Raw genomic sequence first — 27829 nt, forward strand, 5'->3', positions numbered from 1 at the left:
CCTAACCTTGCAGGTCACCACTTTCTCCAGACTGCTGACGAGTCACGACTGTGAAGCCCTGGCGTCGGAGCTGGCAGGCAGGGCCGCGAAACCCACAGTCCTGTGGCTGCAGCACTTCTACACGGAGCAGTCCTTCCTCAAGGCGGTCCGGTGAGGCGCCCTGCCCGCCCTCCCCTCCTGGCCCACCGAGGGCCGCTGCTGCCCTGCGGCTCTGGCGCCAGCCTTGGTTCACGAACTCTGGGGACCCGTGGCTGTGGAGAGCGTCAATGCCGAGTCCCCAGGTGTCCTCCTCACGCTCATGTCCTGCAGCCCAGCACCTCCGTGACAGCGTTCCCTGAAACCGCTGTCCTCATATCGCACCGGGAAGCATTTGTGGGGTTTTGAAAATTTCTCCACGAGATTGTCTATTCGTCTTATAGGAGAAAAATCCCCCTGAATGGTTCTTTCTACGTAGCCTTCGTATTTTCCATCACTTTACGGAATTCTGTTATCCACTTTTTAGGACAGAGAACTCAATGGAATAATTTCCTTTTCTTTCAGAAACGGCTTAACTTGTGCAGCCGGATGCAAAATCCTCATTATTCAGACAGATTTTGAAGACAGAGTTCACAGTGCTCAGCTCATTGCCTCGGCTAAGTATGTTTTTAGTGTTTCTCTCAGAAAACTACACAAGAAACCCAAAGTTTACTGAGGAGCTCCTAAAGAACGTCTTCCAGTATCGTATCATCATAAATATGGAAATAGAAATAAGAAAAACTCTCCCCCTGCTCACTGTGCCGTGTGGACTAGAGAAACTGGAGAGACGAAAAGAAAAGGCTAAAAAGAACAGCAAATAGTGAAATGCAGGAAGTGTGGATAATGGAAATTACAATAAGATATAAATGGATGTCCTTGAAGCGTATGTGTGCAGAAATGCTTTGGTAATGTTAATTTGAATTACACATATTTTACTTATTGCCGGTTCAAGGGCAATAACGGTATGTAAATGCTTTCGTTCATGTTTAGTGGACGTTTTTATCGTGTTCAGAAGGGGAAATCTGGGCCGGGCGCGGTGGCTCACGCCTGTAATCCTAGCTCTCTGGGAGGCCGAGGCGGGCGGATTGCTCAAGGTCAGGAGTTCAAAACCAGCCTGAGCAAGAGCGAGACCCCGTCTCTACTATAAATAGAAAGAAATTAATTGGCCAACTAATATGTATATAAAAAATTAGCCGGGCATGGTGGCTCATGCCTGTAGTCTCAGCTACTCAGGAGGCTGAGGCAGGAGGATCGCTTGAGCCCAGGAGTTTGAGGTTGCTGTGAGCTAGGCTGACGCCACGGCACTCACTCTAGCCTGGGCAACAAAGCGAGACTCTGTCTCAAAAAAAAAAAAAAAAAGAAGGAGAAATCTGAATTAACTGTGTTTTCTTATTAGTTAATGTTAAACTAAAAATGATTTCTGGGCCCTCTTTTTTTTTGAGACAGAGTCTCACTCTGTTGCCCTGGCTAGAGTGCCGTGGCGTCAGCCTAGCTCACAGCAACTTCCAACTCCTGGGCTCAAGCGATCCTCCTGCCTCAGCTTCTCAGGTAGCTGGGACTACAGGCAGGCGCCACTGTGCCCGGCTAATTTTTTCTATATTTACTTGTTTGTCTAATTTCTTTCTATTTATAGTAGAGGCGGGGTCTCGCTCTTGCTCAGGCTGCTCTGAAATTCCTAAGCTCCAGCGATCCTCCTGCCTCGGCCTCCCAGAGTGCTAGGATTACAGGCGTGAGCCACCGCGCCCGGCCCTCTGGGCCCTGTTAAAGCACGGGATGGCGTATTTCAGTTCATGGCTGAGTTACATCCCGAGGGAAACTGGCTTTGAAGAACTGGGGGTGCACAGAGCTCCTCCTCGAAGGGGAGAGTTCAGCCAGCCCCACCTGTGTGTGTCGGGGCCAGCCCCCTGCAGGGCACACGGCAGGGTTTCTGAACAATGAAGGGATGCCACTGCAAAGCAGAGGGACCCGGCAACGGGAAGAAGACGAGCCTATTGAGGAAGGACTTCCCATCCTGTCCTAACAGAATAAGTCACAGGCATCAGGGTGTGACATTTCTTTAAAGCCAATCAAAACGGGAGGCCATGAGACTGAGCCCAGCAGCGCCGAGGACGCCCTTGAGCAGCTGCACGACGTTGCTTTGCTTCTTTTCCTGTTCTGTTTTGATTTTTCTCTGTTTGTGAAATAGGTATTCTGCTGTAAACGAAATCAACAACATACAAGGGAACGAGGGCTGCATCTTAGTGTATTTCATCACAAAACTGTCCCGGATGGGAAGCGGAGCATCCTATGTGGGATTCCATGGAGGTAGGACCATAATCTTAGTGAATGTATCTATCTAAATACTGTGCATTTGTCATTTGGTCTTATGCTGTACATGTCTGAAATGAGAACATTAATGTTAATCGCAACAATTTTCTTTTCCGATGCAATTAGATTTCTTACCAGTAATTACCATAAAAAACACTGACCTAGGGACTTGATGCTACAGCACTGAGCATTTCCTTCATTTACTTGTAGGTAGAGCCTTGATTAGTCCCTCTGGCCCCACCTGCGGTTAAGTGGACACCAGAGGAGAGATTCCCACTCGTGTTGAACCGTGTTCAGGGCCGGGGATGGGATCTTCACACAATTCTCTGTTTTTCTGAGTAACAGTGAACAACTACTTATGACGTAGGACAGCCAGTATTCTAGAAGCAGGGAATTCACAGATAACGGAAGGCAGGCCTAGCAGGTGTCTCACTAATTACAGCAAATCTAAGGACACCTTTATAACAGAATCGCAGGCCTTATCCCGATATCCTTCCCAATCTGTTACTTCGGGTCTTAACACTGAGTTTCTGCTGGAGTTGTTGAGAGACGCGTAAGAGAAGCGGTGGGGCAACGTCTGTGTAAGTACGCTCGAGGGTTCGGCCTCCCGGCCATTCGTTCACCGTCAGTGCAGTGGACACTCGGGACGCGCAGCGAGTCCCTGCTCGTGCGTGACGAGAAGGTTCCTCGTGGCTTTGTTCCCCACAGGGCTGTGGCGGTCTGTGCACATCGACGACCTCCGGAGATCCACAGTCATGGTTTCGGACGTGACGAGGCTGCAGAGCGTCACCGTCAGCCAGCTGTTCGAGCCGGGAGAGCAGCCGGAGCGTGAGTGGCGAGGGGCGGACTTGCAGGCAGCGGGCGGTTCCAGCAGGCGGGGCCGGGCCGCCGTCACCTCCGCAGGAGCTCAGCACGGCCCTGGCGTGACTGGTGACTCCTCTAGAGCACAGGGCCACGCAGCTGGTAGCCTTCCCACGAGCAGAAGTGAGTCTTCCTGAATAGGGATGGCCCTGGGAGTGAGTGAGCTCTGTGTGCCTCGGTTCCAGGCTGGAGGGACGGGGCTGCCGCCGGAGGGCCGCACTGAGTGGGTGCCTTTGGGGCTGATCCTCATGAGAGACATCCTCCCGTCCAGAGACCCACCACAGAGCTGGGGGCTGGGGACGCCCAGGAGTTGGAGCCTGAGCATGCAGACCCCAGACGCTGCCGCCGGCACTCCGCACCCCACCTTGTGAGTGGTGACCGGATGGCGTTTGCTTCGATTGCAGTGGCGATGGGACGCGGGGCAGAAGATGACGGAGAGGAAGCGATGGAAACAGAGAGCAGCAGATCCGGGGAAACGGCAGACGGGGACATGGAAACAGAAAGTTCTGGGGGGACGGAAGATGAAACCTCCCAGACGGGAGGCCGTGATGTAAATTCCAGTTTTGGGGCCCCATGTGCTGCTGGGTGACAATTTTGAGCTGCATCTTCGTAGTTAGAGGAGTCCATGCAGCGGTACAGGGGTTGGGCTGATGTCTCTCGTCCCCAACACGAGTCACTGTGTCCTGGTTGGTTATCAGGGAATCAGCCAAGGGCACCTGTGCCGGCAGGTGGTAGCTCGGCAGTGTCAGCTTTGTCTGTGAAGGCCCCCCGCCTCCCACCCCCACCCTCCGTGCTGCCTGCGTGCCGCTCAGACACCCCCGAGGGGCTCGTGGCAGTGGTTCGGTAGTTTGGCTTGTCCCCGCCAGGGACTGGCAGACACAGAAGACGTGACTGTCCCCACCCACAGGCGCAGGTCCTGGACACCACGCGGCTGCTGAGGAGCTGCGTGCAGAGTGCCGTGGGGGTGCTCAGAGACCAGAGTGAGAGCTGCGGGCGCAACATGCGGAGGGTGGAGCTTCTGCTCAGCCTCCTCAGCGAAGACAGCGAGCGCAGCGGTGAGTCCCCGCCCCTCGGCCACCCGAGTGGGCTCTTCCCCAGTCGTGAGAATCTTCCCACCCAGTGTTGGGGGGGGGCGCCCTTCTGGGTTTCTGTGGCTCAGCAGAAGCGGCCCACGCGGTGGGGCTCTAAGAGCATCTCTCACATTGCGCTCTGGAGTCGCCTGGCGGGAGGACTGCCCACCTGCAGGTCGGGCAGAAGCCAGGGGCCCGCAGCTCGGTGCCCGCGGATACGCTCAGCGTCCGTCCCTCTGCCCTTGACAGCGTCTTTCCTGCGCGTGTCCAAGATGCGCCTCCACGATCTTTTAAAGAAGCAAGAAGAGAGCCACCTCCCCAGCCTGAAGCAGTGGGTGTCTCGGGAGGCTTCGAACCAGGACGCCCTCCAGGAGGCGGGCACGTTCAGGTACCAGACGGGAGACGGAGCTCGCAGGACGGCGTCCGTGCGCGGCGGGGCGTGGCCCCTGTGCGGAGCCCCCTCTCCAGCGCGCTCGGGCTTTCCACCCTCTGAGCCAGGCAGAGCTGTCGCTCTTCCTCCAGGAGCACAAAACCAATCTGGGCGGTGGTTCTATAGGTGATTGTTGGACTCTTTTCTCTACTTTCGTGTCTGTTTAAAATTTTTCATAATAACAAAACTAGAAAAACTAGATTGTGTTCTTATAGGAGGAAAACGCTTACTAGCATGTTGTAAACCTTAGGAAGGGACGCTATTTTAGGTAATTAAATTAGAAAGGTGATATGCGGGAGGGAACAGAAATGGTTTTCCAAGTCCTGCTGCTCAAAGTAGTGATAATCACAAAAACAGGACCCAAGAGTGTCATTACTGCCCGTGGTCCTTGACCCTTTGCTCGGGACTAACCTGTGATGACCACGAGGCCCCGTGTTTGGAGGAAGGTCTCCGAGACAGAGGATCAGCCGTCCTGGCTGGCAGGGCTGTAGACTGGTGCCTGCCTTCTCTGCTCTGTTTCCTCGTCTCTAAAGGAAAGTTGAGTCCAGCCCTCAGTGCCCTCCACTGCCGCCCCTGCGCTCTGGGGACAGAGCGGCATTGATGGAAAGGGCGGGCTTGCTGGCGCTTGGCACGGCAGGGGCTTCACTGTTTTTTCCTCCACTTCTCGTTTCTTTCCTCATTACACCTTATGCAAGAATTTCATAAGACCAGTTAGGGACCTGGAGATATTTTCACTTCCCTCGGCTCTTGCTGTGGGTTTCATGAATACTTCTCCAGATCCGCACGTCCAGTCCCCTCTGGCCGCCCCTACGTGGCAGGGCGTCCTCCGTGTGCGGGCATGCAGCGCTGCCCGGCCTCTGCTTTGCCCCGGTGTGCCGGCGACCGCGGCACTGACCACTGGCTCTGTCCCTCCCACGGCACCAGCAGCGCCTGCGTGGCCGCTGAGATGGGGTCGGAACTGCGCCCGTTCACGCCACCCGTTCCAGAGCTGGGCGGTGCTCCAGGAGCTGCCGGTTGACTGTGCCTGGACTTGGGGACCAGCTCTGTTCCCCACTGCCACGGTCTCTGGACTTAAGTCGTTTGCCCCCTTGGGGTTAAACAGCCCAAATCCTTGGAGTCCTTCTGTCCCAGCTCCCAGTTCTGCCAAATAGGCGCAGCTGCTCCTGTGGGTGGCTCTGACCTTGGCTTTCGTAGTCTGTGTCCTCCTCCTGGTTTGGTGAACCTCTGTCAAGAGGATCTCTTTGCTCATTCGCAGGCTTAGTTTTCTCATTTTAAAATTCTCTTCAGGTTCCTGTGTATTATATACTTTAAAAAGTATTTTTTTTTTTTTTTTTTGAGACAGAGTCTCACTCTGTTGCCTAGACTAGAGTGCCACGGCATCAGCCTAGCTCACAGCAATCTCCAACTCCTGGGCTCAAGCAATCCTCTTGCCTCAGCCTCCAGAGTAGCTGGGACAATAGGCACGTGCCACCATGCCCGGCTAATTTTTTCTATTTTTGTTGTTTGGCTAATTTCTTTCTATTTATAGTAGACATGGGATCTTGACAGTTTATTAGATGTAGAATTAAGCTCCATTCCAGTTCTGCTTCTAATTATAGATATTTCCATTTGGGAGTTTCTTTTCTAGTACTAAAAAATGATGAAAATTTCAGTGTACAGCCATAGCTATAGTGCAGTAAGTAGTAGACTAGATGCTTTGTTAACGCTCAAGAAGGAATGAACTGTCCAAGGGTGGCAGGCACCCTGCCGTGGTCACGTTCACCTTGACGGGCTCCCTCTCTCTCCTGGGCTGCAGGCAAACCCTGTGGAAGCGAGTCCAGCGGGCTGTCACGCCTCTCCTGGCACGAGTGATATCGTTCATCGACAGAGACGGAAACCTCGAGCTCCTGACCAGGCCAGATTCTCCGCCCTGGGCAAGAGACCTTTGGATGTTTATTTTCAGTGACACTAAGCTTCTGAACATTCCTCTTGTGATGAATAACGCAAGGTGAATAGAAGACTTTGTTTTTATGGGAAGGGGAAAAAATCATAAAATAGTAGCACTTTTAATATGTTCTCCCAGCTGTTTGATAAAACACAGATACTGCCTTTAGAATGACATTTGTGGGCTCCTCTTGCTGCGTAGAGGATCAGGCGTTGCAAAAGAAGTTCACTGAGGTTCTGAGGAATCCTCGTTCCTCGCCACCACCTCATTTCCCGCTTTCCCAGCGCCCACTCTAGCTGAAATAGCCCGGTGCGACTGGGGTGTGACGGGGACGCTGCGCTCACGAGAGCCGTGGTGCCTGTTCCCTTTTCCTGTCCCTCGTCCCACGCGAGGAGCTGCACAGCCCAGCCCAGGCCTGACCTTACAGAGCTCAGCTCAGCTGGCCTCCCGAGAGCGTCCTCTTTGCATTGCAGGGGGTGCCGATTCTGGGACACGGGTTAATGAGGAATATATAAATAAGTGGAATTCCGAATTGCCAGAGGAAGCTCTTACTTAGAAGACAAGGTGCCGCTTGACAAGGTGATGTTTGAGAAAGAAAAAAAATCGCTCTGACAAATCATGCTCTGTATCAGGAGGTATCAGAGAAGAGCAGGTGCAGGCACTAGAGGACTTGTTCTGCCACAGCGTTTGGGCAACTTTCCCCACCAGCCTGGGTTTGCTCTTGTCTTGTCTGTAGAGCAAAGGGATTGCATGAGGTAGTCCCCTTGCTCCTTCATGGCGGGAACCCGCACCTGCAGAGTGGACCAGCAGCTGTCTGTGCAGCCCCTCAGCACCCTGTGTTCTGAAGCCCCTCAGCACCCTGTGACTGAAGGGAACTTGCAACACTGCTTGTTGTCGTGTGTTCTGAGTGACCTCTCATGAGGCACATTCTGTCCTCCTTCGCCTCCTTGCAGAGCTGAAAGTGAGATGCCCTCCATCGTGGTGCAGAACTACATGAACCTTCCAGAGAATGCTTCCAGTGACGTCCCATTTAGCTGGAGAATCAAGGACTACCTGGAGGAGCTTTGGGCGCAGGCTCAGTATATCACAGATGCGGAAGGTGAGGCCACCTCGGGACAGGGCAGGGCCGGCACGGGCGGATCAGCCTGTCACTCACAAAGACGTTGCCTGACAATAAGCAAGTAGACGATGGCCGTCTATGCCAAGGCTCATTTTGGAGGCTTCAGTTTTAACACTGTTTGTGGAACAGCCTCAGACGTACGTCATTCCTTCATGTAACGTTTCTGCGGAAGGAGCGAGAGTCCCCAGCAGGGATCAGGAGCCTTCCGGTCCCACGGCAAAGGGAACCCTGAGAGGAGTGTCAGTGCCATGGTGGCCAGGGGTGCAGCGGAATGGGGGGCGTTCTGGCAAGAAGAGGACTGTTCCCTGCCACCAGTTGGGCATTCCCACTCCGAGGTTTCTGGAAGCTAGGGCACGAAACTCAGGAGGTGCCTTCAGCTGGGCCTTTCACAGAAGACGCCAGCCGCTAGAGCATCCTCCTCCCCCAGACTGAGCCGCCAGTTCCTCCTGGGTCACACAAGCCCAGGCGTGGCGCTGCGCTCTGCTGCCGAATGCCGAGGAGTGTGGCCATAGTTGTTCCAGAAACGCCAAGAATAACACAACATTTTTTGAAAAGTCATCTTTCATTCACCGTTTCTTTACAAAAGTGGGGAAAACACGCAGATGAGCTTATTTTTGGAGATTAGCATTCTGCCACTTTTGTTGGACAAACTTGAAGTAGTCTTTCTCCTGAGGAGAGAGCGTTTCCTTTTTCAGGGCGGCGCTCTGACCGAGCCTGCTTTCCTATGATAGCTGCACCTCAGGGCCGGCTCCCCGTCCACTAGAAGCCAGGTCTTTCTGGTTTGAGGGTTCTGGGTCCCCAGCCTCTCAAGAGCAGCCCACTCGCTCCTGATTTACTCGGACCCTGGGTTCCTGAGTATGGTAGGACTTGTAGACGCGCAACACACAACTCTGGTGTCTGACACCGGACAGTTTTTACCCTTTGGCCGCTGCCTTGCCTGTCTGTGGCCAAAATTTACCATGGATTCTGCCTTCCTTCTTTATTCTACTGGAAAATACCTTACACGATTAGACAGCGACCGTTCCTTTTATCTCCCATGCGATTGGGCTCCCACCACGGCCCTGCTCCTGCATGGGGGTTGGGGTCTAGAGTCGCACTCCGAGCCACTCTCTGGTTCCCTCTCTGCAGGGCTGTCACAGAAGTTAGTGGAAATCTTCTGGCAGACTCCACTGGGCGTGTTTCTCGCCCAGCTCCGTGACGAGCAGCAGCAAGAGCTTCTGCAGCGCTACTGCTCGGACTTTCTCCTCCTCACCACGCGTGTGTCCTCGCCAGAGGAACTAAAGGTAGAGACTGACACTGGGCCACGTGTGCAGCTTACGTACTGTGGGCGGGACACAGAGGCAGGCATGTGCCCTTAGCTGTGGAGAATGCTGGGGTCTGCGGGGAGGTGGTAGGTGGGTCGCTGCTCGGCCTTCTGGCCTCGCTCAGTGCTGACCCTCTGCCCAGTGCCCGGGCCACCTAAAACACGGAACCTTCTGTCAACCTGGGGAGACCTCCGATTTCCCTGTCATGCCTTCTTTTTAAATGTTGAGTTCTTCTGCAAGATAATTATGGTCAATATTTAACTAACCCCATTGGGTAAGCATAAGAAATGAAATTCAATGGAAAGAGTAGTAGTTTCGACTACCTAGAAATTGTAAACTTCACTCTATAAAAAACTCACACGTGTGAGGAGAACATCCTGAGAAGTCATATCACTAGAGGTGAAGGTATTCTTAGGGATAAGAAAATACCCTAACTTTAAAAATGGGTAAAAGTTATAGAAGCACTTTTAACAGAATAATCATATTAATATCAAATGCAGAGAACACTTGAAATTGCTCAGTCTCACTAGTAAATCAACGAGATGTATAAACAATTTTGAGACTATTTTTACCTACTCATTTGGCAACATGGAGTTTTTTTTTTTGTTTTTTTTTGAGACGGAGTCTTGCTTTATTGCCCAGGCTAGAGTGAATGCCATCAGCCTAAGCTCACAGCAACATCAATTTGCTAAGCTCAAGCATTCCCTCTGCCTCAGCCTCCCAAGTAGCTGGGACTACAGGCATGCACCATCATGCCAGGCTAAATTTTTTATTTTATATATTTTTTTTAGTTGTCCAGCTAATTTCTTCATATATTTTTAGTAGAGACTAAAAGGTCTTACTCTTGCTGAGGCTGGTCTCGAACTCCTGACCTCAAATGATCCGCCGACCTCGGCCTCCCAGAGAGCTAGGAATCCAGGTATGAGCCGCCGCACCTGGCCAGCAACACAGAGCTTGAAGGCAGAGGGCAGCGAGCGCTGCAGAGAAAGGCGGCGGCTGCTCTGGACCCGCCCGGCGGGGCGCTGCCGCTACCTCACAGAGCCTGAACGTCTCACTCTGTCCTAAGAAAATTACTGGACACCTGTGCAGATATTTTATTCATTGGGAATGTTCTTTTCAAATTTGTCTCAAAAATGAAAAATTAGAAACAATTGTTTAAAAATAAGAGATGGGCAAATTAAAATATAGCCATTCATTCAGTGGGTTATTAAGCAGCCATTAAAAACGATGCTTTCAAGCAGGCTTAGTAACAGAGAGCAGAGTAATAGACTGACACAGAGAAGCGTCCGTACGCAACGAGCAGCAGGAAACATCAGGACGACGCCGTGACCCTAATTGGGAAGGACAGGGAGGGGAGGCAGACGTAAAACCGGCCAGAAGGAGCCACACCAGACAGCAAACGGGACGCTGACACTAAGCGTGACCTCCAGTGTGTTCCCGTAGTGTCTGCATTGTCCCGATTTTCCACAGGGAAACATGTCATTTTCATGAATTGAAAATATATGATAAAAACTTTTTCAACCCCCAGCTCCTGGAGGTGGCTCTGTGGTCCGGCATCAGTGAGCTGAGAGCAGCGTCGGGAAGGCCAGAGCAAGGGGTTTCCTTACCTTGGGTGCACCTTGCCTACCTGCACTTCAGGAGCCGGCTGCAGAACCTCTCCAGAATCTTGACGATCCACCCCCAAGTTCTATGTAGCCTGGCGCAAGCCTCGCAGAACCGCCAGCTGGCTGGCCCTGAGATGGTACGGCTCCTCTGGGGGAAGGCCAGGCCGAGGACAGGCCCGAGCGAGTGTTGGGGTGTTGCCAGCTCCCCCCTGCGAATGGAAAGCTTGCGGGGCTGTGCTCTAAGTGGGGGACTCCTTCCCGGGGCATATGTGTCGGTATAACTGAGAGATTTAGGAAGACATCCAACTAATGCTTCCTGTATCTCAAGACAAGAAAAGGTTAGCTTAGAAGCCTGGAACACAAGAACACACTGGGCGAACAGCCAGGCGTCTGGCCTGAGGGTTTAGAGCAGCCCCTACAGAGGGAAGGTGGGGAAGGAGGGCCACAGCTCAGGCACGCACCTGTTCCCATGTCCCCAGACGCTGGACGTGACTGCAGCGATGGCCTGTGTTGAAATGCTGACGAGAGACGCCCTGAGGCCCAGCCCCCAGGCCTGGGTACAGCTGGTGAAGAACCTCTCCACGCCCCTCGAGCTCGTCTGTGCGGACGGGCACGTGCGCGGCAGCACAAGGCTGACCGCAGCTGTCGGGGAAGTCCGGTGAGGCCCGGAGCCCGTCCCTGCTGCGTGTGCTCGCCGGAGCCTGCCGCGTCCCGGGCGAGTCGTGGGAAGCACCAGCAGAAACTCCTGCTGCGGGAAGGGCTCTGCTCGTTCGCTCACTTTGCGTTTGCTGGGCGCTTGTTAAGTGCCAGGCATGTCATCGGTGCTGCAGACGCCCAGCACTCGGGAGAAGGCCGTGCGTTCACGAGCGGGTGACTACGATGCCGCGCGGGAACTGCTGTGCGGGAAGGAGCCGTTAGCAAGGACGGCGGGGCTGGGCAGGGCGTGCAGAGAGGGACAGGCCATCAGCGTCAGAGAGACGGTTCCTGCGCTGGGCTCTAGAGGCAGGTGGGACTGAGCAGGTCGCAGTCATGGCTCGAGTCGAGGCATTGCATATGGCACTTGAGTCTCCTCTGAGAGCGGGCACAGGTGGCGGGTCGGGGACTGGATCACAGGGGTCCGTGGGGAATCTCTGCTGCTGGCCTGTGCCCGGGGCCCTCTCTTCTCTCCCTGTCCTCTGTCTCCACACCTGCCCCTCTCCCCATGTCCTTTTGTCCCTGAGTGAGTGACACTCCTCTTTTGACAGACACCAGTGGAATCGGATTTTATCCACTGCACTCTTTGTGGAGCACGTGCTCCTGGGGACGGAGAGCCAGGTCCCCGAGTTAAGCAAGCTGGTGACCGACTATGTATTCCTGCTGGACAAGGTGAGTGCGTGGGTTTGGCCCGGCAGTGAGTACCGAGCCACCTCTTTGCAAAGTGAGGAATAACTGAAACGTGACCTGACGCTTATCTGCAGGTGTAAACTGTGTTCTCTTCCAGCTCTCTGAGAATTTTATCTAGAGGTGTAAAGGAACACGATTTCATCAACACACCAGTAAAGTTTCAATGTCTAATTGCTTCGTTATTTACCTTGTCCTGATTGCTAAGTTGGGGCATACCATTTAGGGTTCTGTCGCATAAGGAGAAACCACTGTGGGAATCGCATGCACACAGGGACTCAGGCAGGCAGCAAGCTTGTGAAGACTCTGTGAGGAATTACGGGGCCTCGGGGGTGACCCCAGAGCAGACACCACCGGGCCCTCTCGGGGAGCCGCTTGTCACCATTGCCACGGCAGGGAGACAAGACGCAGAATGCCATAGGGATTGGGATTTCGAAGCAGAGTACTGTTGATGGGACCCAGACAATTGGAAGCCACCACGCCTCTGCCCCTTAACACCCTTTATAAAGCTAGTGACAGCACAGGACAGCACCCCTGCAGAAAAAGCCATCTCTGTGATCATGCAACGATGGCTACTCAGCAGAACACGGCCTCTGCCTGTCTCACCCCGTGGGCTGCACAGGGCCACGTCCAGAGGTCTTGCCGTCAGGCCGTCTGAGCAGGGCAGCGTTAGCCGTCCAGCCTGCGGGTGCAGGAGGGCACACTGAGGAACGCTGGCTTGGAAGCTAGGTGCTGTCTCCTCGGACATGGCCAAACGTCCACAGCTTAAATGCAGCCTCCGCTTATGTCTCGCTCATAGAGCAGGACGGGCACAAGCAGCCCCGGCTAAGGGACCAGCTCCCCAGAGTCAGGCACCCGCACTCCTGTCTCGTCCCTTCGCCTTCCCTAATGTGCAGCCTCGATCCTGGGGTCTCGGAAGGCTGTTCCTGGTGGCACAGCCCACGGGACAGAAGGAAGGGGAAGCGGAAGGCACGCCCATTCTCTTTAAGAGAACAGCCCAGGACATGCGCACTGTGCATGCTCTGCCTCTCACCGTGTTCCTGGTGACAGTCTTTCCAGAAGTTCTGCTGCAGATCGTAAAGGCACCATCAGCTTTGCAGTCTGTCATATCCCCACCCTTGCCATCTTCCTCCCAACTAGGCCACTGACATATATATATATATATATATATATATATATTTTTTTTTTTTTTTTTGAGACAGAGTCTCGCTTTGTTGCCCAGGCTAGAGTGAGTGCCGTGGCGTCAGCCTGGCTCACAGCAACCTCAATCTCCGGGGCTCAGTGATCCTACTGCCTCAGCCTCCCGAGTAGCTGGGACTACAGGCACTCGCCACCATGCCCTGCTAATTTTTTGTATATATATATTTTTTAGTTGGTCAATTAATTTCTTTCTATTTATAGTAGAGACGGGGTCTCGCTCTTGCTCAGGCTGGTTTCGAACTCCTGACCTCGAGCAATCTGCCTGCCTCTGCCTCCCAGAGTGCTAGGATTACAGGTGTGAGCCACCACGCCCAGACCATATTTTTTTTAATTTCGGTAAAATACACATAAAATTTACCATTCTAACCGTTTTTAAGCGTATGATTCAGTGACATTACTACATTCACATTGTTGTGCAATCGTCACCACCCTGTCCATCTCGAGCACTACCTCATCTTCCCAAATCGAAACCCTCTCTCCATTAAACACTGATTTCCCATCCCCACGCCCCCAGCCCCTGGCAGCCACCTTCAGCTTTCTGTCTCTGTGAACCGGACTATTCAGAGACCCACATTAAGTGGAATCATACGGTCTTGTCCTTTTGTGTCCGACTTATTTCACTTAGCGTGAGGTTTTCAAGGATCATCCGTGTTGTAGCATGTGTCAGAATTTCCTTCCTTTTTAAGGTGCATAATATTCCACTGTATGGATAGGCCCCTTTTGTTTATCCATTCATCTGCCGAAGGACATTTAGCTTCTGTCCACCTTTTGACCACCGTAAACAATGCTGCTGTGAACATGGGTGTACAAGTATCTGTTTGGGTCCCTACTTTTAATTCTTTTGGATATATACCTAGAAGTAGAATTTCTGGATTATATAATTCTATGTTTAAATTTTTGAAGAATTACCATGTTCTTTTCCACAGTGGCTGTGCCATTTTACATTCCCACCAGCAATGCACCAAGGTTCAGATTTCCCCATATCCTGGCCAACACCTGTTATTTTCCCTTTTTTTGATAATGGCCATGTTGATTGGTGTGAAGTGGTATCTCATTTGGTTTTAATGTGCATTTCTCCAATGACTAGTGATACTGAGCATCTTTTCACATGCTTTTTGGGCCTCTGAATATCTCTTTGGAGAAACGTCTATTCAAGTCCTTTGCCCATTTGTGAACTGGCTTTTTGATTAACAAATCACATTTATCAGGGTATTAAAAACACACATGTCATTTCCCAGTAATATTAATCCTGGGAATTCAAGGAGGGCTCAAAATCAGAAAATCTGTAAATGTCATCAGTTACATAAATTAAAAGGTAAACTCTAAATGATCATTTCAAAACATGGAGAAAAAACATTTGATAATATTTATGATTTGAGGGAAAAAGGCTCTTGGCAAACTAGGAGTAGAAGGGAACTCTCCTTAAGGTTGTAATGCCCAAGGGTTTACATATATCATTACATCTACACAAATATCATGCCTAACCACAAAATTCCATACACGTAGCTGTTAAACTCACTAATCGTGTATCCCTGAAGATGTGCGTTTCCTAGAAACCAGGGCTTCCATTTCTTTTTTCTCTTTCTTTTTGAGACACAGTCATACTCCATCATCCCAGGTAGAGTGCAGTGGCATCAGCCTAGCTCACTATAGCCTCAAACTCCTGGACTCAAGCATCCTCCTGCCTCAGCCTCCCAAGTAGCTGGGACTGTAGGTGGCTACCACCATGCCCAGCTATCATTTTCTATTTGTGGTAGAGATGGGGTCCCACTCTTGCTCAGGCTGGTATTGAACGCCTGACCCCAAGCTATCCTCTCATCTCAGCCTCCCAGAGTGCTGGGATTATAGGCATGAGCTACTGTGCCCGACCCCATTTGTAACTATAATGGAGAAATTTCTCACTTGTACTCTAGCAGACACAAGTAAGAATGTTGAATACAGGAATGTTGTGAATTATGAAAAATTGCAAAACATCTAAATCTCCATTAACCGGAAAACACGTAACTGGTACATTCATCAATGGATACCACATAGCACGTAGTGAGAATGATCTAGACCTCCATGTGTTAGTGCAAAGTGTAAGCTGCAGAAGCCTATGTAAGGTGTGACATCATTGATACAAAGTTTTAAAACATTTGAAACAATAACATAGTGTTTATGTGCATACAGATGTCCTAAGAGCAGAAATTTAGGGATACGGCTATCTCTGGGGAGGGGAGAGAGGGACATGTGATCAGAGAGGGACATGGAGTTCCAACTGTACTTGTAATGTTTTCTCTCTTTAAAAAGTGATCTAAATCAAATATCCCTAAAATGCTGAGATTTCCCAAAGCTTGGTGGGGGAACGCAGAGGGTAAATTGCATTTTATTATTTGAGGTTTGAAATCTCATAATAGCAAGAGGAAGATAGACCTTAAAAGAGAAAGAGAGAAAGGGGAAGATCAGCAGTTGGGAATATATTTCTTCTCCCTCAAAGCAGCATAATCACAAAGGGCGTCCTGAGCTGAGGAAACTGTGAACAGAGAACCCCGAGGCCTTGTGCTGTCCCCCAACTGCACAGCCCAGCCAGCTGGTGCAGTGGGTGCTGCACTGTACCCCCGTCGCCTCGGGAGGCGCGCCTGTCAGGCCGGGCCCCGCCGTCCCCACTGTTGCTGACTTCTCATCTCACCTTCCTGCAGTGTCTTCAGGAGAACTCTGACATCAAGACCCACAGGCCTTTTGTGGCTGTGATGAAAGTCCTCTGTGAATGTAAGGACAGAGCCAGCAGGACCCTCACCAGGTGAGACCTTTGGCTTGGGATCCATGAAGGAGCGACTTCTGAACCTTCGGTGTTTTAGCTTCTGCTGGCCAGCTTCTCTGCTTCAGAACCAACCCCCTTCTTGGTTCTAGGGGTGGGATTCAGCCGTGCCCCATCTGCCTGGGAGACGCACAGGATCCTGTCTGTCTGCCCTGTGACCACGTGTACTGCCTGCGCTGCATCAAAACCTGGCTTGTCCCCGCACAGATGATGTGCCCCTACTGTTTAACTGCCTTGCCAGGCACCTTCTCTCCAACCGTTTCCCACGTACACAGGTGAAACACCCTTTCTCCTTTTTCCCCCCCCAGTATTCAAAATTATAAACTCTATTAACCTTCATTTGGTAGAAAACCCGACTTCAGGGAATTATCCTAAGAGAGACCACCACTAATGTACCTTCGTAAACATCCACTGTCTCAGAATTATCCTCTCTCCAGGATATGCACGTATAGACTTGGGAAACAGCAAATTTAGAGCAAATAAATCAGAAAGTATTAAAGCCCTCACTAGAGGCTCAAGGAATTTAGATGCAACTGGTCTGTCCTCGTCATTGTGCAAATGTCACTTATGCTCACTGACCTGAGGGTAAAACCGGCTCTTGTTTAGCTTTGCAGAGGAAAATAAAAGGAGCTGAAGCTCTCTGGGCTCAGCAGGCCTCAGGCCTGCTCTGGAAGTAGTTGGTTTTCCTTCCCCTTCCCTCCCTTCTGTGGCCCTGCACGTGAGCACCAGGCTTGCCTGGCGGGTGGGCTCTTTGACATACTTTGAGACACTGGAGGCTATTAGCTGGCCCAGTGATGGAAGCGTTTCCGGAAAGAGATGAGTCTAAATACTGTTTTTTCAGTTTTGAAGACCAGCTCTAAGCAATGTAAGGAGTGACTTGAATCTTTCAAAATGAAATGCTGTCCATAATCCCACTTCATTCTGTATGGAGGGATTTGGGAACACATTTTACAAGGTTTTTGACTGTGTTTTTCAACTGTTTCCAAGGAGAGCCATTGAAAAACATGCCCAGTTCCGGCAGATGTGCAACAGTTTCTTTGTAGACCTGGTCTCCACCGTGTGCTTCAAAGACAACACCCCGCCTCAGAAGGAAGTGATTGACAGCCTGCTGTCGCTACTCTTTGTACACAAGGAACTCTTAAAGGACACTCCCCAAGGTAAGTTGCTTTTTTCCTGTAAACCTAAAAATTCAGTTCTTCATCTCACTCTTATATGTCAGATGCAGTGAGCTACCTTTCTCTTTCCGGTTTAAGGACACCGTGAACACACAAAATCCCTCTCTCCGTTTAACGATGTTGTCGACAAGACTCCGGTCATCCGCTCGGTGGTACTGAAACTGCTTTTGAAGTACAGGTAAGAGCAACTACCTTACCTTTGAGATGTGCTTCTAGAAAGCCTTGACTTTGTTTTTTCTTTTCTTCTTTTTTTTTGAGACAGAGTCTCACTCTGTTGCCCGGGCTAGAGTGCCATGGCATCAGCCTAGCTCACAGCAACCTCAAACTCCTGGGCTCAAGCAATCCTCATGCCATAGCCTCCCGAGTAGCTGGGACTACAGACATGAGCCACCATGCCTGGCTAGCTTTACATATATATATATTTTGGTTGTTGTCCAGTTAATTTTTTCTATTTTTTAGTAGAGACAGGGTCTCACTTCTGCTCAGACTAGTCTCGATTTCCTGAGATCAAACGATCTGCCCAACTCGGCCTCCCAGAGTACTAGGATTACAGGTCTGAGCCACCATACCTGGCCCGTTTTTTTCATTATCATGGCTTTCTTTTTGTTACCAAATGTTCTTCTCATGACTAGTAGCTAGTTCATGATCACGGGAAGGTTTTCAGTGAGGGATGACCTGGCTTGTCTGTCTTGGTTGTGTGTTTCGACACTTTCACACATAGGCACAGGAGTTTGGTCCACCCACAGCACATACTTAGCAAGAAGAAAACAGAATGCTGGGAAGGGACCATGGTGTTGCGAATCAAGCAGAACTTGTGAGTTCTGAGTCCTGGTTCATAGCTACACAGTTTTGTGATTTTTTAGGATGGTAACTTAGAATCTCTCTCACCCTCAACGTCCTAGGTGTCCTCTAAGTTTATGTTCTCCTGAACATGGGCTCTATCAGCATATTTCCTTGGTTAGAAAGGATGTTGACAACATGTGAGAATATTGCCAACTGTGGTCCTTATGTTGATCTAGCATTACGGTTCTGAAAGTGTCGGTGTGGATCCATGGGTGTGTGGGAGGTCCCTGAGGTCAAAGCTATTTTCAACATAATACAAAGACAAATCTGCCTTCACAACGTGTTGGAATTTGCACTGATGCTACAAAAGCAGTAGCAGGTAGGACTGGCATCTTCGCATGAAGAAAGCTGTAGTAGCAGCCATTGTTTGCTTTACTACCATGCAAATGTAGGTTTTTAAAATGCAAGTTTCACTTATTAATTTTACTGACTCTCAGCCCCGGAGGATGGACTTTTTAAATATTTTGTGGAAATGGGCAGTGCATACAGTACACTCTAGCTGTATACCAAAGTGCAAAGGTCATCTCAAAGAGAATCACTCACAGCAGTCTTGTACGGACGGGCCGCTTTCTCATGGAATGCCGCTTGCCTCCCAGGAATGAGTGACAGCTGCAGTTGTTCAGACCTGGGCATCTGGCAGGCCCTGTCGGGGAAACAAGCAAAGTGAGCCTGTCACATCAAAGCAATGGAGAGTGTTTGTTGCTAATGATAAGATTCAACATTTGAGCAAAAATTAACATTTTGGAAAACTTGTATTCTCCACCATGAGCTTGTTAGCTTTCTAATACTTAAGGCCTTTTGGAGGCAATATGTGGTGATATGAATGAATGTAGATTAATATAGAGTAAATATATCAACTTTTGCAAGATCTATACAGCTCAGTGAACCAATATTTTCCAAATGGCCAATGCCTAATGTCACAAAGTCATGTGTGAGTGAAAAAATAACCCATTTAAAAATAGTGCAAGGGATACCCGTGGATTTTATTGTAACTGACTATGGAAAGTGCATCGATACGGTTTCCCGTTCCACATTACAACTAACCTATAGAAATGATAATTTGTCAAGCTGTGGTATAGTATCAAAGAAGAATATCCACCACTACCTGCAAAAACTATTAAAACATTTCTCCCTTTTCCAACTATATAAAGTGTGAGGCCCGAGTTTCTTTATATACTCCATAGAGCACAACTGATCAGAAGCAGAAGCAGATATATATAATAAGTCACCTGACTTCTGTTCAGCCAGGCATTAAAGAGATTTGCAGAGATGTAAAACAAACCCACTCTTCTCACTAGTTGATTTTCAAATCTTGGAAAATAGTGTATTATTTTAAATGTTATTTAACATATAATGGATTATTGCTATTTAAATGAGCTATTATTTTCAAAATGTTTAATTTTTTTTTTTTAAGAGGATGCTCAGCTTTGTAAAAATGTTTAAATTTTTAATATCATAAATATTGTTAGCTATAAATCAGATAAGGAAAAGTTCTTTGGGGGTCTCAATAATTTTTAAGACTTTAAATAGGTGCTGAAACCATAAAGTTTGAGAACAGCTGGTCTAAACTATGGAATTTTATATTCTTCCAATCTTGTGTTAGAATGTGTTCCATAAAATCATGATGTAAACTGTATATCCATATGTATGTTTATACACACAGACACACACAGAGAAATGGACGGACAGGTGACTGACAGAAGCCTTTTTGGGGAGTAAGATGGGTCTCCAGATGTGAAATAACCATGAAGAATATTTCTGTTTCCACAGCTTCCATGACGTAAAAGATTACATTCAGGACTACTTGTCCCTGTTGAAAACTAAAGCTCTCATAACTGAAGACAAAACTGAGCTGTACATGCTCTTTATCAACTGCCTGGAGGTACGCTCTCACTTCCCTGCATTTCTTCTGCAAACCATCTGAACCACATGGTTTAATGCAATGAAAAAGTATTTTCGAAAATTTACAGACTATAATTTTAGTCAGTAAAATTATCAGGTGCCATGTTCCACACTGAAAAACAGACAGGTTCCAAAGACATTGTTCCTGTCCTCAGCAACTGTATGCATTGGCACTCATGTGCTAGAGGAACACAGCACCAAATCCGACAGTGCTCACGCCGGATGGTGACCTATGAGTACTTTTTATTTTCCTCCTATTTTAATATCCAAAAGTTTTTATAATGTATAATAATGAAATTAGATGATATGAAATTGTTTTCTCATAGGTTTGCTTTTCCTCTCCTTCTTGCCCCAAAGATAGAAAAGAATGTTCACTTTCCAGAATTCAAAACATTTACACTGAAACTTAGAACAATACTATTAATTCTCCCATTATTCTCCATAGAGTCACACTGTGGCAATTCCAGAAGGTTGGGGACTTATATATTAAAAAGATTTGTATCCTTTTCTTCTTGCTCCTTAGGATTCAGTGCACGAGAAGACCAGTGCTTGCTCCAGAAAGGATGAACTAAAGAACCTACGAGAGCAAAGGCACTTCCTTGAGACGTATCCCCAGGCAAGCCGTGACCAAGAGGCTGCCCGCGAGGCTTCGGTCGAATACCTGCAAGAGATCGCCACCGTCCGCCTCTGCCTCGACAGGGCTTCCGACTTCCTCGCGGAGCTGCAGGGAGGCTCGGGCAAGTCTTCTTACTTTGAGCTTAAAGACCCATTATTTAGAAGTTGCGGAAGAATGGGAAACTGGTTCTTAGGATAATGCTGGTCCTTACTACCTCCTCTCTCTCCTGGGTGCGTTTTACTGTGACTCCCTAAAGAGGCGGCCCCATGCCCCTAGACTAGCTTCGTGACCTGTGATAAATATCCCGAGTCAGTGGGTCACGCGTTGCTCACCCCTCTTCTCCCCGGACCCGCAGAGACGGCGGAGGAGAAGCGAAGCTACCTGTGGCAAGTTGAGCGCTTCTGCACCCGCGTGGAGAACGACTGGTACCGGGTGTACCTGGTGAGGAAGCTGGCCAGCCAGTGGGGCATGGAGTTCGTGCAGGGCCTCTCCAAGCCGGGCCACCCGTGCCAGTGGGTCTTTCCCAAGGGTGTCATCGAGCAGCAGGTGAGAGCTGGCAGTCAGTGCCCCCCCCCGCAGCACTTCCACCGGGGGCTGGTGCAGCTCCCGCATTCCACCCCCACTTACCCTCCCCGGGGGCCAGGATGGGGCACATACGTGTCTGCGTGGTCCTTTGTCTCTGTTCTAGCTAACGTGACCCAGCTTGTGAGTATGCTTAGAACACCCGCCTAGGACAGGGAGACAAGTGTGCATGCACTTGCAGGTCTCTGGTTGGCCATCCAACTGCAGAGCTTGTTTAGACATCACTTCTAATCAAATTCAACACACAGAAAGTGAAAGACTTTACTTTGAGCAAAGTCAAAGGGATTCAGCCTGCAGATATGTCCTTTTTGCCTCAGGAGGAAGGAAAGGTTGAGAATGAGAACTGAGGATGGAAGAATTATAGTGAGTTCAGCTCTCAGGGATCCTATCCAGGTGCTCAGAAATTAACAAATCTTATTGTCCTGGGGTTTCAAAAATAGTATTAAAAACTTTTTTTTTTTTTAAGTACTAGCTGGGGTTTAGAGTTGACCTAGTTTTTATTTTTTTATTTATTTATTTATTTATTTTTTTGAGACAGAGTCTCGCTTTGTTGTCCAGGCTAGAGTGAGTGCCGTGGCGTCAGCCTAGCTCACAGCAACCTCACACTCCTGGGCTCCAGCGATCCTTCTGCCTCAGCCTCCCGAGTAGCTGGGACTACAGGCATGCGCCACCATGCCCGGCTAATTTTTTTTTTTATATATACATATCAGTTGGCCAATTAATTTCTTTCTATTTATAGTAGAGACGGGGTCTCGCTCTTGCTCAGGCTGGTTTTGAACTCCTGACCTTGAGCAATCCACCCACCTCGGCCTCCCAGAGAGCTAGGATTACAGGCGTGAGCCACCGCGCCCGGCCTCGTTTTTATCAGCAGTCTCACTCTGTTGCCCGGGTAGAGTGCCATGGCATCAGCCTAGCTCACTGCAACCTCAAACTCCTGGGCTCAAGCAATCCTACTGCCTCAGCCTCCCGAGTAGCTGGGACTACAGGCATGTGCCACCATGCCCAGCTAATTTTTTCTATATATAGTAATTGGCCAATTAATTTCTTTTTTTATTTATAGTAGAGATGGGGTCTCGCTCTTGCTCAGGCTGGTTTCAAACTCCTGGCCTTGAGCAATCCACCCGCCTCGGCCTCCCAGAGTGCTAGGATTACAGGCATGAGCCACCATGCCTGGCTAGAGTTGACCTAGTTTAAGTCATCCTGCCTTTGGTGCTGCTCTTTGAGGAGTGAAGGCAGCGCCCAGGTCAGCACTGCGCCCTCTCCAGGCTGGTCATGCACTTACACCCCTTCATCTACCAAGGTGGACCTTCTTTCCAAAGACAGCAAGGGATGTCACCTCTTGCCCAGGACTGGGGAATCCGGGCTCAGCCGCCTTTGAACCTCTGATGATTCCCTGGATCCTCTACCTATTGACTGGCTTCTATGAAAAACATTCCCCCTGCAGTCCACGCTCTGTTTAACCCCTGTCTTCCTGGTGCTGCAGAAGGACCACCCCGGCCGGATAGACCGATACCTGGTGTACGGTGATGAGTACAAGGCTCTTCGTGATGCCACGGCCAAAGCTGTCCTCAAGTGCAAGCCCCTGAGTATTGTTACTGCCATGAAGATAGGACGGGCCCACGGCTTCTCTCTGGTACAAAATGGCCCCCCTCAGGGGCTGTGTCTTCTCTGGTTCCTGTCAGGTGATGCCGGGTTTTGGCCACTGAAGTGGCCTAATTGAGCGACACACTGTATCAGAAGTCACGTGCCCATGGCTTCTGTGGTGCACCTGGCCAGTGAGTGTGCCAGTGGCTGGAACAGGACAGCAGCAGTGGTTGAGGTAGACAGATTTGCTGTAACCTGCTGACCTGCCAAGGCCATCAGCTCCTTTCCGCTTAATGTCCACCACTTCCTTTGAGATCCTGTTTAAGAATCATGTCCTCCAGGATTTCTCTCATACAAAAGATGCTGACGTACCTAGCAAAATTCACATCTCTTTGTATATTCACACCTATGCTTGTGTGTGTGTTTAGAATTGCACCTTTAAATTGGTCTGGATTTGAATCCTTGTTTACCTTGGCATTGTGCCAGGCAAAGAGGAAACAGAAAACCCATCCCTGTACAGGAAAACTTGTAAGATCAGTGAAGTAGTCAGAAGAAGAATAGATGGTGATTTCTGTTACTTCTGTCATAAGCTGTCTGATAAATATGCATCGAGTTTACTCAGAGAATATTTTATACTTGATCTTAGCCAAAAGGCCGAGAAGCGATGAGAATATTTATAAACCTTGTGGCCTGAGAGTGGCTGACCAGAAGGCAACCCACGGGTGGCATGATCCCAGGTGTCTGGGCCTGGGAAGGGCTCCCCGGCCCCTTGGTGGGCTGAAGGCTGATGTACGTGCCATATTCACATGGAACCTACCCAGGCCCCAGGCCCTCAGACAGAGCTGTATAACTGCTACATTCTCACTGGATGTCCTTGCTTTTGCAGGCCTGCAGGGAACCCAAAGCCCAACAGGCAGTCCACTTACTGTTGGCACTTTTCAGATCCAGTAACATGAACCTCCATCCTAAGCGGGAGGTGAGTACCCGTATTCTGGGCTTGTGTCCACAGTCTCCTTATTTATGTGGAGGGACTTTTGGAACAGAATAAAAGTCATGAGCAAAAATCATGCCCAGAATTTTTTATCTAGGATGGAGGTTTTCAACCTTGTTATGCAGAGGAACTGTTTTCTGTTTAACACAAAGGTTATAGAATTACAATGAAAAATAACACAAAGATACATAAGAATGTAAGATAATGTTTACCAAAATAGAAAATAAAAATTAATGCTTAGGTATGGGGTTGCTGTATTCATATATGCAAATTCTCTTCTGTAAAGAATTTCCCCTCACGTGGTGGTAATTTATCCATATTTACCTTGATATTTGATGTGTATTTGGTATAAAAATGTATGCCTAGAGCAAACCTTTGAATCCACATATTCTTCTTTGCTATATCTTAAAAATATCCTTTTCCCGTTAGCAACGCAAGGCTGTGAACAAGTTCATCAAAGAGTGCAAGGTCTTCTCTCCCGCTGTCAGATGTTTTGCGACATCCCTTGTGGAGAACACTCTGCCGTTGCTGAGGATGAGCCCCAGTGACAACGGCCTTGAAGGAACAGTGACAGAAATGGCCATTCATGCTGCAGCCATCCTCCTGTGTGGACAAAACCGAGTCTTGGAGCCGCTAAAGAACTTGGCTTTCTCCCCAGCCACCATGGTGGTAAGACTGGGCTGGGATTGCATCGGCCTTCCCAGCAAACACTTCCAGCGGTTCGTCACTGTCGAGACCCAGCCTGTGGCCCTGGGAAATGGGAACCTCTTTAGCTCTGACGTTCTGCACCTGCCTCTATCTCACCTGATCCGTTAGCCCACAACAGTAGTGAAAAACTCACCTTGCCCTCTGTAGTTTCACAGAGAAGAGTTATATTTTCGTCACAGACAGCTTTTGAGGTCAGGAAGAAAGCAAACAAAAAGTTCCCTCTCTTAGCCTGGGCCTCTTGCTGGACAATCGTAGCCCAGCAGTGAGCTCACTCACCCAGAGCCGGCTCTGCCTCTTTGCTCTTTCAGAATGCCTTTCTTCCGACAATGCCTGAGGACTTGCTGGCTCAAGCTAGGACCTGGAAGGGTCTGGAAGGAGTCCGTTGGTACAGTAAGTGCTGGCGTCTGGGGCGGAATCGCGCTCCTCTCCGCTTCGCGGCACGCCCGACTGCCACGTGAGGCATCGGGTTAGACTCGGGATCCACGTGGCTTACACCGAAAGGTCCGAAGCCACCTGCCTTTCCTGCCTGTGGGCGGCTGCAGAGTGTGAATGGCACCCTGCTGGCCAGACGATCCAAATCCCTTCACTTTTCAGTGGGATGGACAGGACCTTTTGGGGTGCACATCCGTTCCCTGGAATGTGGCATTTGAGGAAAGGGGGGACTGGAGACCACGTCAGGGCTCACTCAAAGGCCAGTCACAATACAGCAAAGTTTCCCTCCCAAAAGTAGCTCTTTTGAAGTATAGAAATGGGAGACAAAATGATATCATTCATGGCTTTATGTAAATTTTGCTGTTGCCTTCAGTAAATAATCTTTTTAAACCAGTTTTTAAAGTTGTTATAATAAAATAAGCTCGTGGCACCAGAAAGAAAATCAAAGGGAACAGAAGGGTATAAAATACTGTCTACCTTGCCTCCAAAAGTAACCCCCGGCACAAGCCTGTAATCTAATTTCTCTCTGCTCTGTAAAACTCAACTCAGACGCTTTTCTCCAGCAATGATTACTGAGCTCCAGGCATGTGTCAAACAACTGAACTAACAAAGCAGCTTGAGATTTCCGGGAAGGCACTCCGGACGGCCACTAAACGTCATGCTGTGGTCAGGGCCAGAGAGTAGGAAGTTAGCTTTCCCTCTGCAGCGTAGGTTACGCGCCGGAACCTCATTAGCTGACGAGTGTCCTGTTGTTCTTTTACCAGCTTGTCCCAACGGCCATCCCTGCTCTGTGGGAGAGGTGAGTCTTGGTATTTAACATGGGGTTTGGGGGGCAACACGTGCATTGCTCTGGGTCTCAGGAGAGAGGCGGCAGACAGAGGAGGAGGAGAGCGTGGGTCGTGGCTGTCTAGAGCACAGGGTCACTTTGGAGCATTCAGGGTGTCCCCATGGAGCGTCTGAGCTGACCAACCAGGGCTTCTAACCTCAGCACTGTGGACGTGCTTCTCTCCCGTGGGCCTGTCCTGTGCGTTGTAGGGTGTCCAGCAGCGTCCCTGACCTCAGCTCACTGGATGCCAGGAGCACTTCCTCTCCTCTCTCGCGGGGTGACAGCCGGAAACGTCTCCGGGTATTGCCCCTCCCCTGGGAGACACAACTGCTACTGATGGGAACTGCCGCTGCCACAATCCTTCTTTAGCCACTGCAGTGTAGGACCAGAGACACTTGTCCCTCCAGAATGGCAAAGTGCCGCCTGGCCTCTAGGCTGGATTCCTAGCCCAGAGATAGGTACGGTATGGATACCAAGGGATAAGAAGAAGGGAGTTGGGATTGCGAGCCACAGGGACAGAACTGTACAGTATCCATCTCTGTATTCCAGCACCTAGCCCAGGCCCTGCTCACAGCGTGTCTGCACTTGCTGAGCGAGAGGCGGTCGACTGAGCTGACACACGCTGTGTGATACAGTAAATATGAGACATGGGAGGACACTGACAAATACACTGTATCTGTCTGAGCTTCACTGACTTCCTTGTCCATGAAAAGAGGAGACTAAAGTAGATTTTTTTTGCATCTCGACCTCTATTTATTTATTTATTTTTGCGTATTATGGGGGTACAAAGGTTAAGGTTACATATATTGCCAATGCACCCTCCCCCCTCAAGTAAGAGCTTCAAGCGTGTCCATCCCCCAAATGTTGCACATCTTACTCATTGTGGTTGTATATACCCATACACTCATCCCCCTCTCCCGACACCCTATAAATGTTACTCCTATATGTCCACTTAGGTGTTGATCCGTTAACACCAATTTGCTGGTGAGGACATGTGGTGCTTGTTTTTCCATTCTTGAGATACTTCACTTAGTAGAATGGGTTCCAGCTGTATCTAGGAATGTACAAGAGGCACTATATCACCATTGTTTCTTAAAGCTGAGTGGTATTCCATGGTATACATATACCACATTTTATTAATCAACTCATGAATTGATGGGCACTTGGGTTGTTTCCACAGCTTTGCAATTGTGAATTGTGCTGCTATAAACAATCGAGTGCAGGTGTCTTTTTCATAAAGTGACTTTTGATCTTTTGGGTAGATGCTCAGTAGTGGAATTACTGGATCAAATGGTAGATCTACTTGTATCACTTTGAGGTATCTCCATATTGTTTTCCACAGAGCTTCAACTAGTTTGCAGTCCCACCAGCAGTGTAGGAGTGTTCCTCTCTCTCCGTATCCATACCAGCATTTGTTGTTTGGGGACTTTTTGAGAAAGGCCACCCTCACTGGAGTTAAGTGATATCTCATTGTGGTTTTGATTTGCATTTCCCTGATGATTAGAGATGCTGAGCATTTTTTCACGTTTCTTGGCCATTATTCTGTCTTCTTTTGAGAAGTTTCCGTTCATGTCCTTTGCCCATTTTTTGATAGGGTTGTTTGATTTTTTCTTGCTGATTTTCCTGATTTCTAAATAGATTCTAGTTATCAGCCCTTTATCAGATGTGTAGCTTACAAAAATTTTCTCCCATTCTGTGGGTTGTCTGTTTGCTCTCTTGACAGTTTCTTTGGCTGTGCAGAAGCTTTTTAATTTGAACAGGTCCCATTTGTTTATTTTTGTTGCTGTTGGGATTGCCTTTGGGGTCTTCTTCATAAATTCTTTGCCTAGGCCAATGTCTAGAAGAGTATTTCCAACATTTTCCTCTAGAATTCTAATAGTTTCACACCTAAGGTTCAAGTCTGTTACCCAGTGTGAGTTGATTTTTGTGAGAGGTGAAAGGTGTGGGTCTTGTTTCAGTCTTCTACATGTGGCTATCCAGTTTTGCCAGCGCCATTTATTGAATAAGGATTCTTTTCCCCAGTGTATGTTTTTGTCTGCTTTGTCGAAGATTAGTTGGCTATATGAGGATGGTTCTATATCTGGGTTCTCTGTTCTGTTCCACTGGTCAATGTCCCTGTTCTTGTGCCAGTAAAAAGATGTTTTAATGACTATAGCCT

The 27829-nt window shown here is 49.3% G+C and overlaps 1 protein-coding gene across 1 annotated transcript in view; it reads left to right on the forward strand.

Annotated features, from left to right (window-relative positions):
• Nucleotides 1-27829, forward strand: part of LOC109729477 (E3 ubiquitin-protein ligase RNF213-like) — a 103804-nt gene that overhangs the window by 55478 nt on the left and 20497 nt on the right. Inside the window, exons 29-53 of the mRNA XM_075994002.1 lie at nucleotides 14-150; nucleotides 541-636; nucleotides 2201-2319; nucleotides 3031-3150; nucleotides 3588-3733; nucleotides 4091-4238; nucleotides 4503-4641; nucleotides 6479-6670; nucleotides 7561-7706; nucleotides 8856-9010; nucleotides 10560-10772; nucleotides 11115-11293; nucleotides 11880-12000; nucleotides 15894-15994; nucleotides 16105-16287; nucleotides 17000-17169; nucleotides 17266-17365; nucleotides 19801-19912; nucleotides 20456-20669; nucleotides 20904-21094; nucleotides 22614-22763; nucleotides 23601-23690; nucleotides 24135-24374; nucleotides 24722-24803; nucleotides 25610-25644. Coding sequence (XP_075850117.1) covers nucleotides 14-150; nucleotides 541-636; nucleotides 2201-2319; nucleotides 3031-3150; nucleotides 3588-3733; nucleotides 4091-4238; nucleotides 4503-4641; nucleotides 6479-6670; nucleotides 7561-7706; nucleotides 8856-9010; nucleotides 10560-10772; nucleotides 11115-11293; nucleotides 11880-12000; nucleotides 15894-15994; nucleotides 16105-16287; nucleotides 17000-17169; nucleotides 17266-17365; nucleotides 19801-19912; nucleotides 20456-20669; nucleotides 20904-21094; nucleotides 22614-22763; nucleotides 23601-23690; nucleotides 24135-24374; nucleotides 24722-24803; nucleotides 25610-25644 — 3579 coding nt within the window. The remainder of the gene's footprint in view (nucleotides 1-13; nucleotides 151-540; nucleotides 637-2200; nucleotides 2320-3030; nucleotides 3151-3587; nucleotides 3734-4090; nucleotides 4239-4502; nucleotides 4642-6478; nucleotides 6671-7560; nucleotides 7707-8855; nucleotides 9011-10559; nucleotides 10773-11114; nucleotides 11294-11879; nucleotides 12001-15893; nucleotides 15995-16104; nucleotides 16288-16999; nucleotides 17170-17265; nucleotides 17366-19800; nucleotides 19913-20455; nucleotides 20670-20903; nucleotides 21095-22613; nucleotides 22764-23600; nucleotides 23691-24134; nucleotides 24375-24721; nucleotides 24804-25609; nucleotides 25645-27829) is intronic.

This window comes from Microcebus murinus, chromosome 18 (assembly GCF_040939455.1).
Source record: "Microcebus murinus isolate Inina chromosome 18, M.murinus_Inina_mat1.0, whole genome shotgun sequence".
Classification (NCBI taxonomy): Eukaryota; Metazoa; Chordata; class Mammalia; order Primates; family Cheirogaleidae; genus Microcebus; species Microcebus murinus.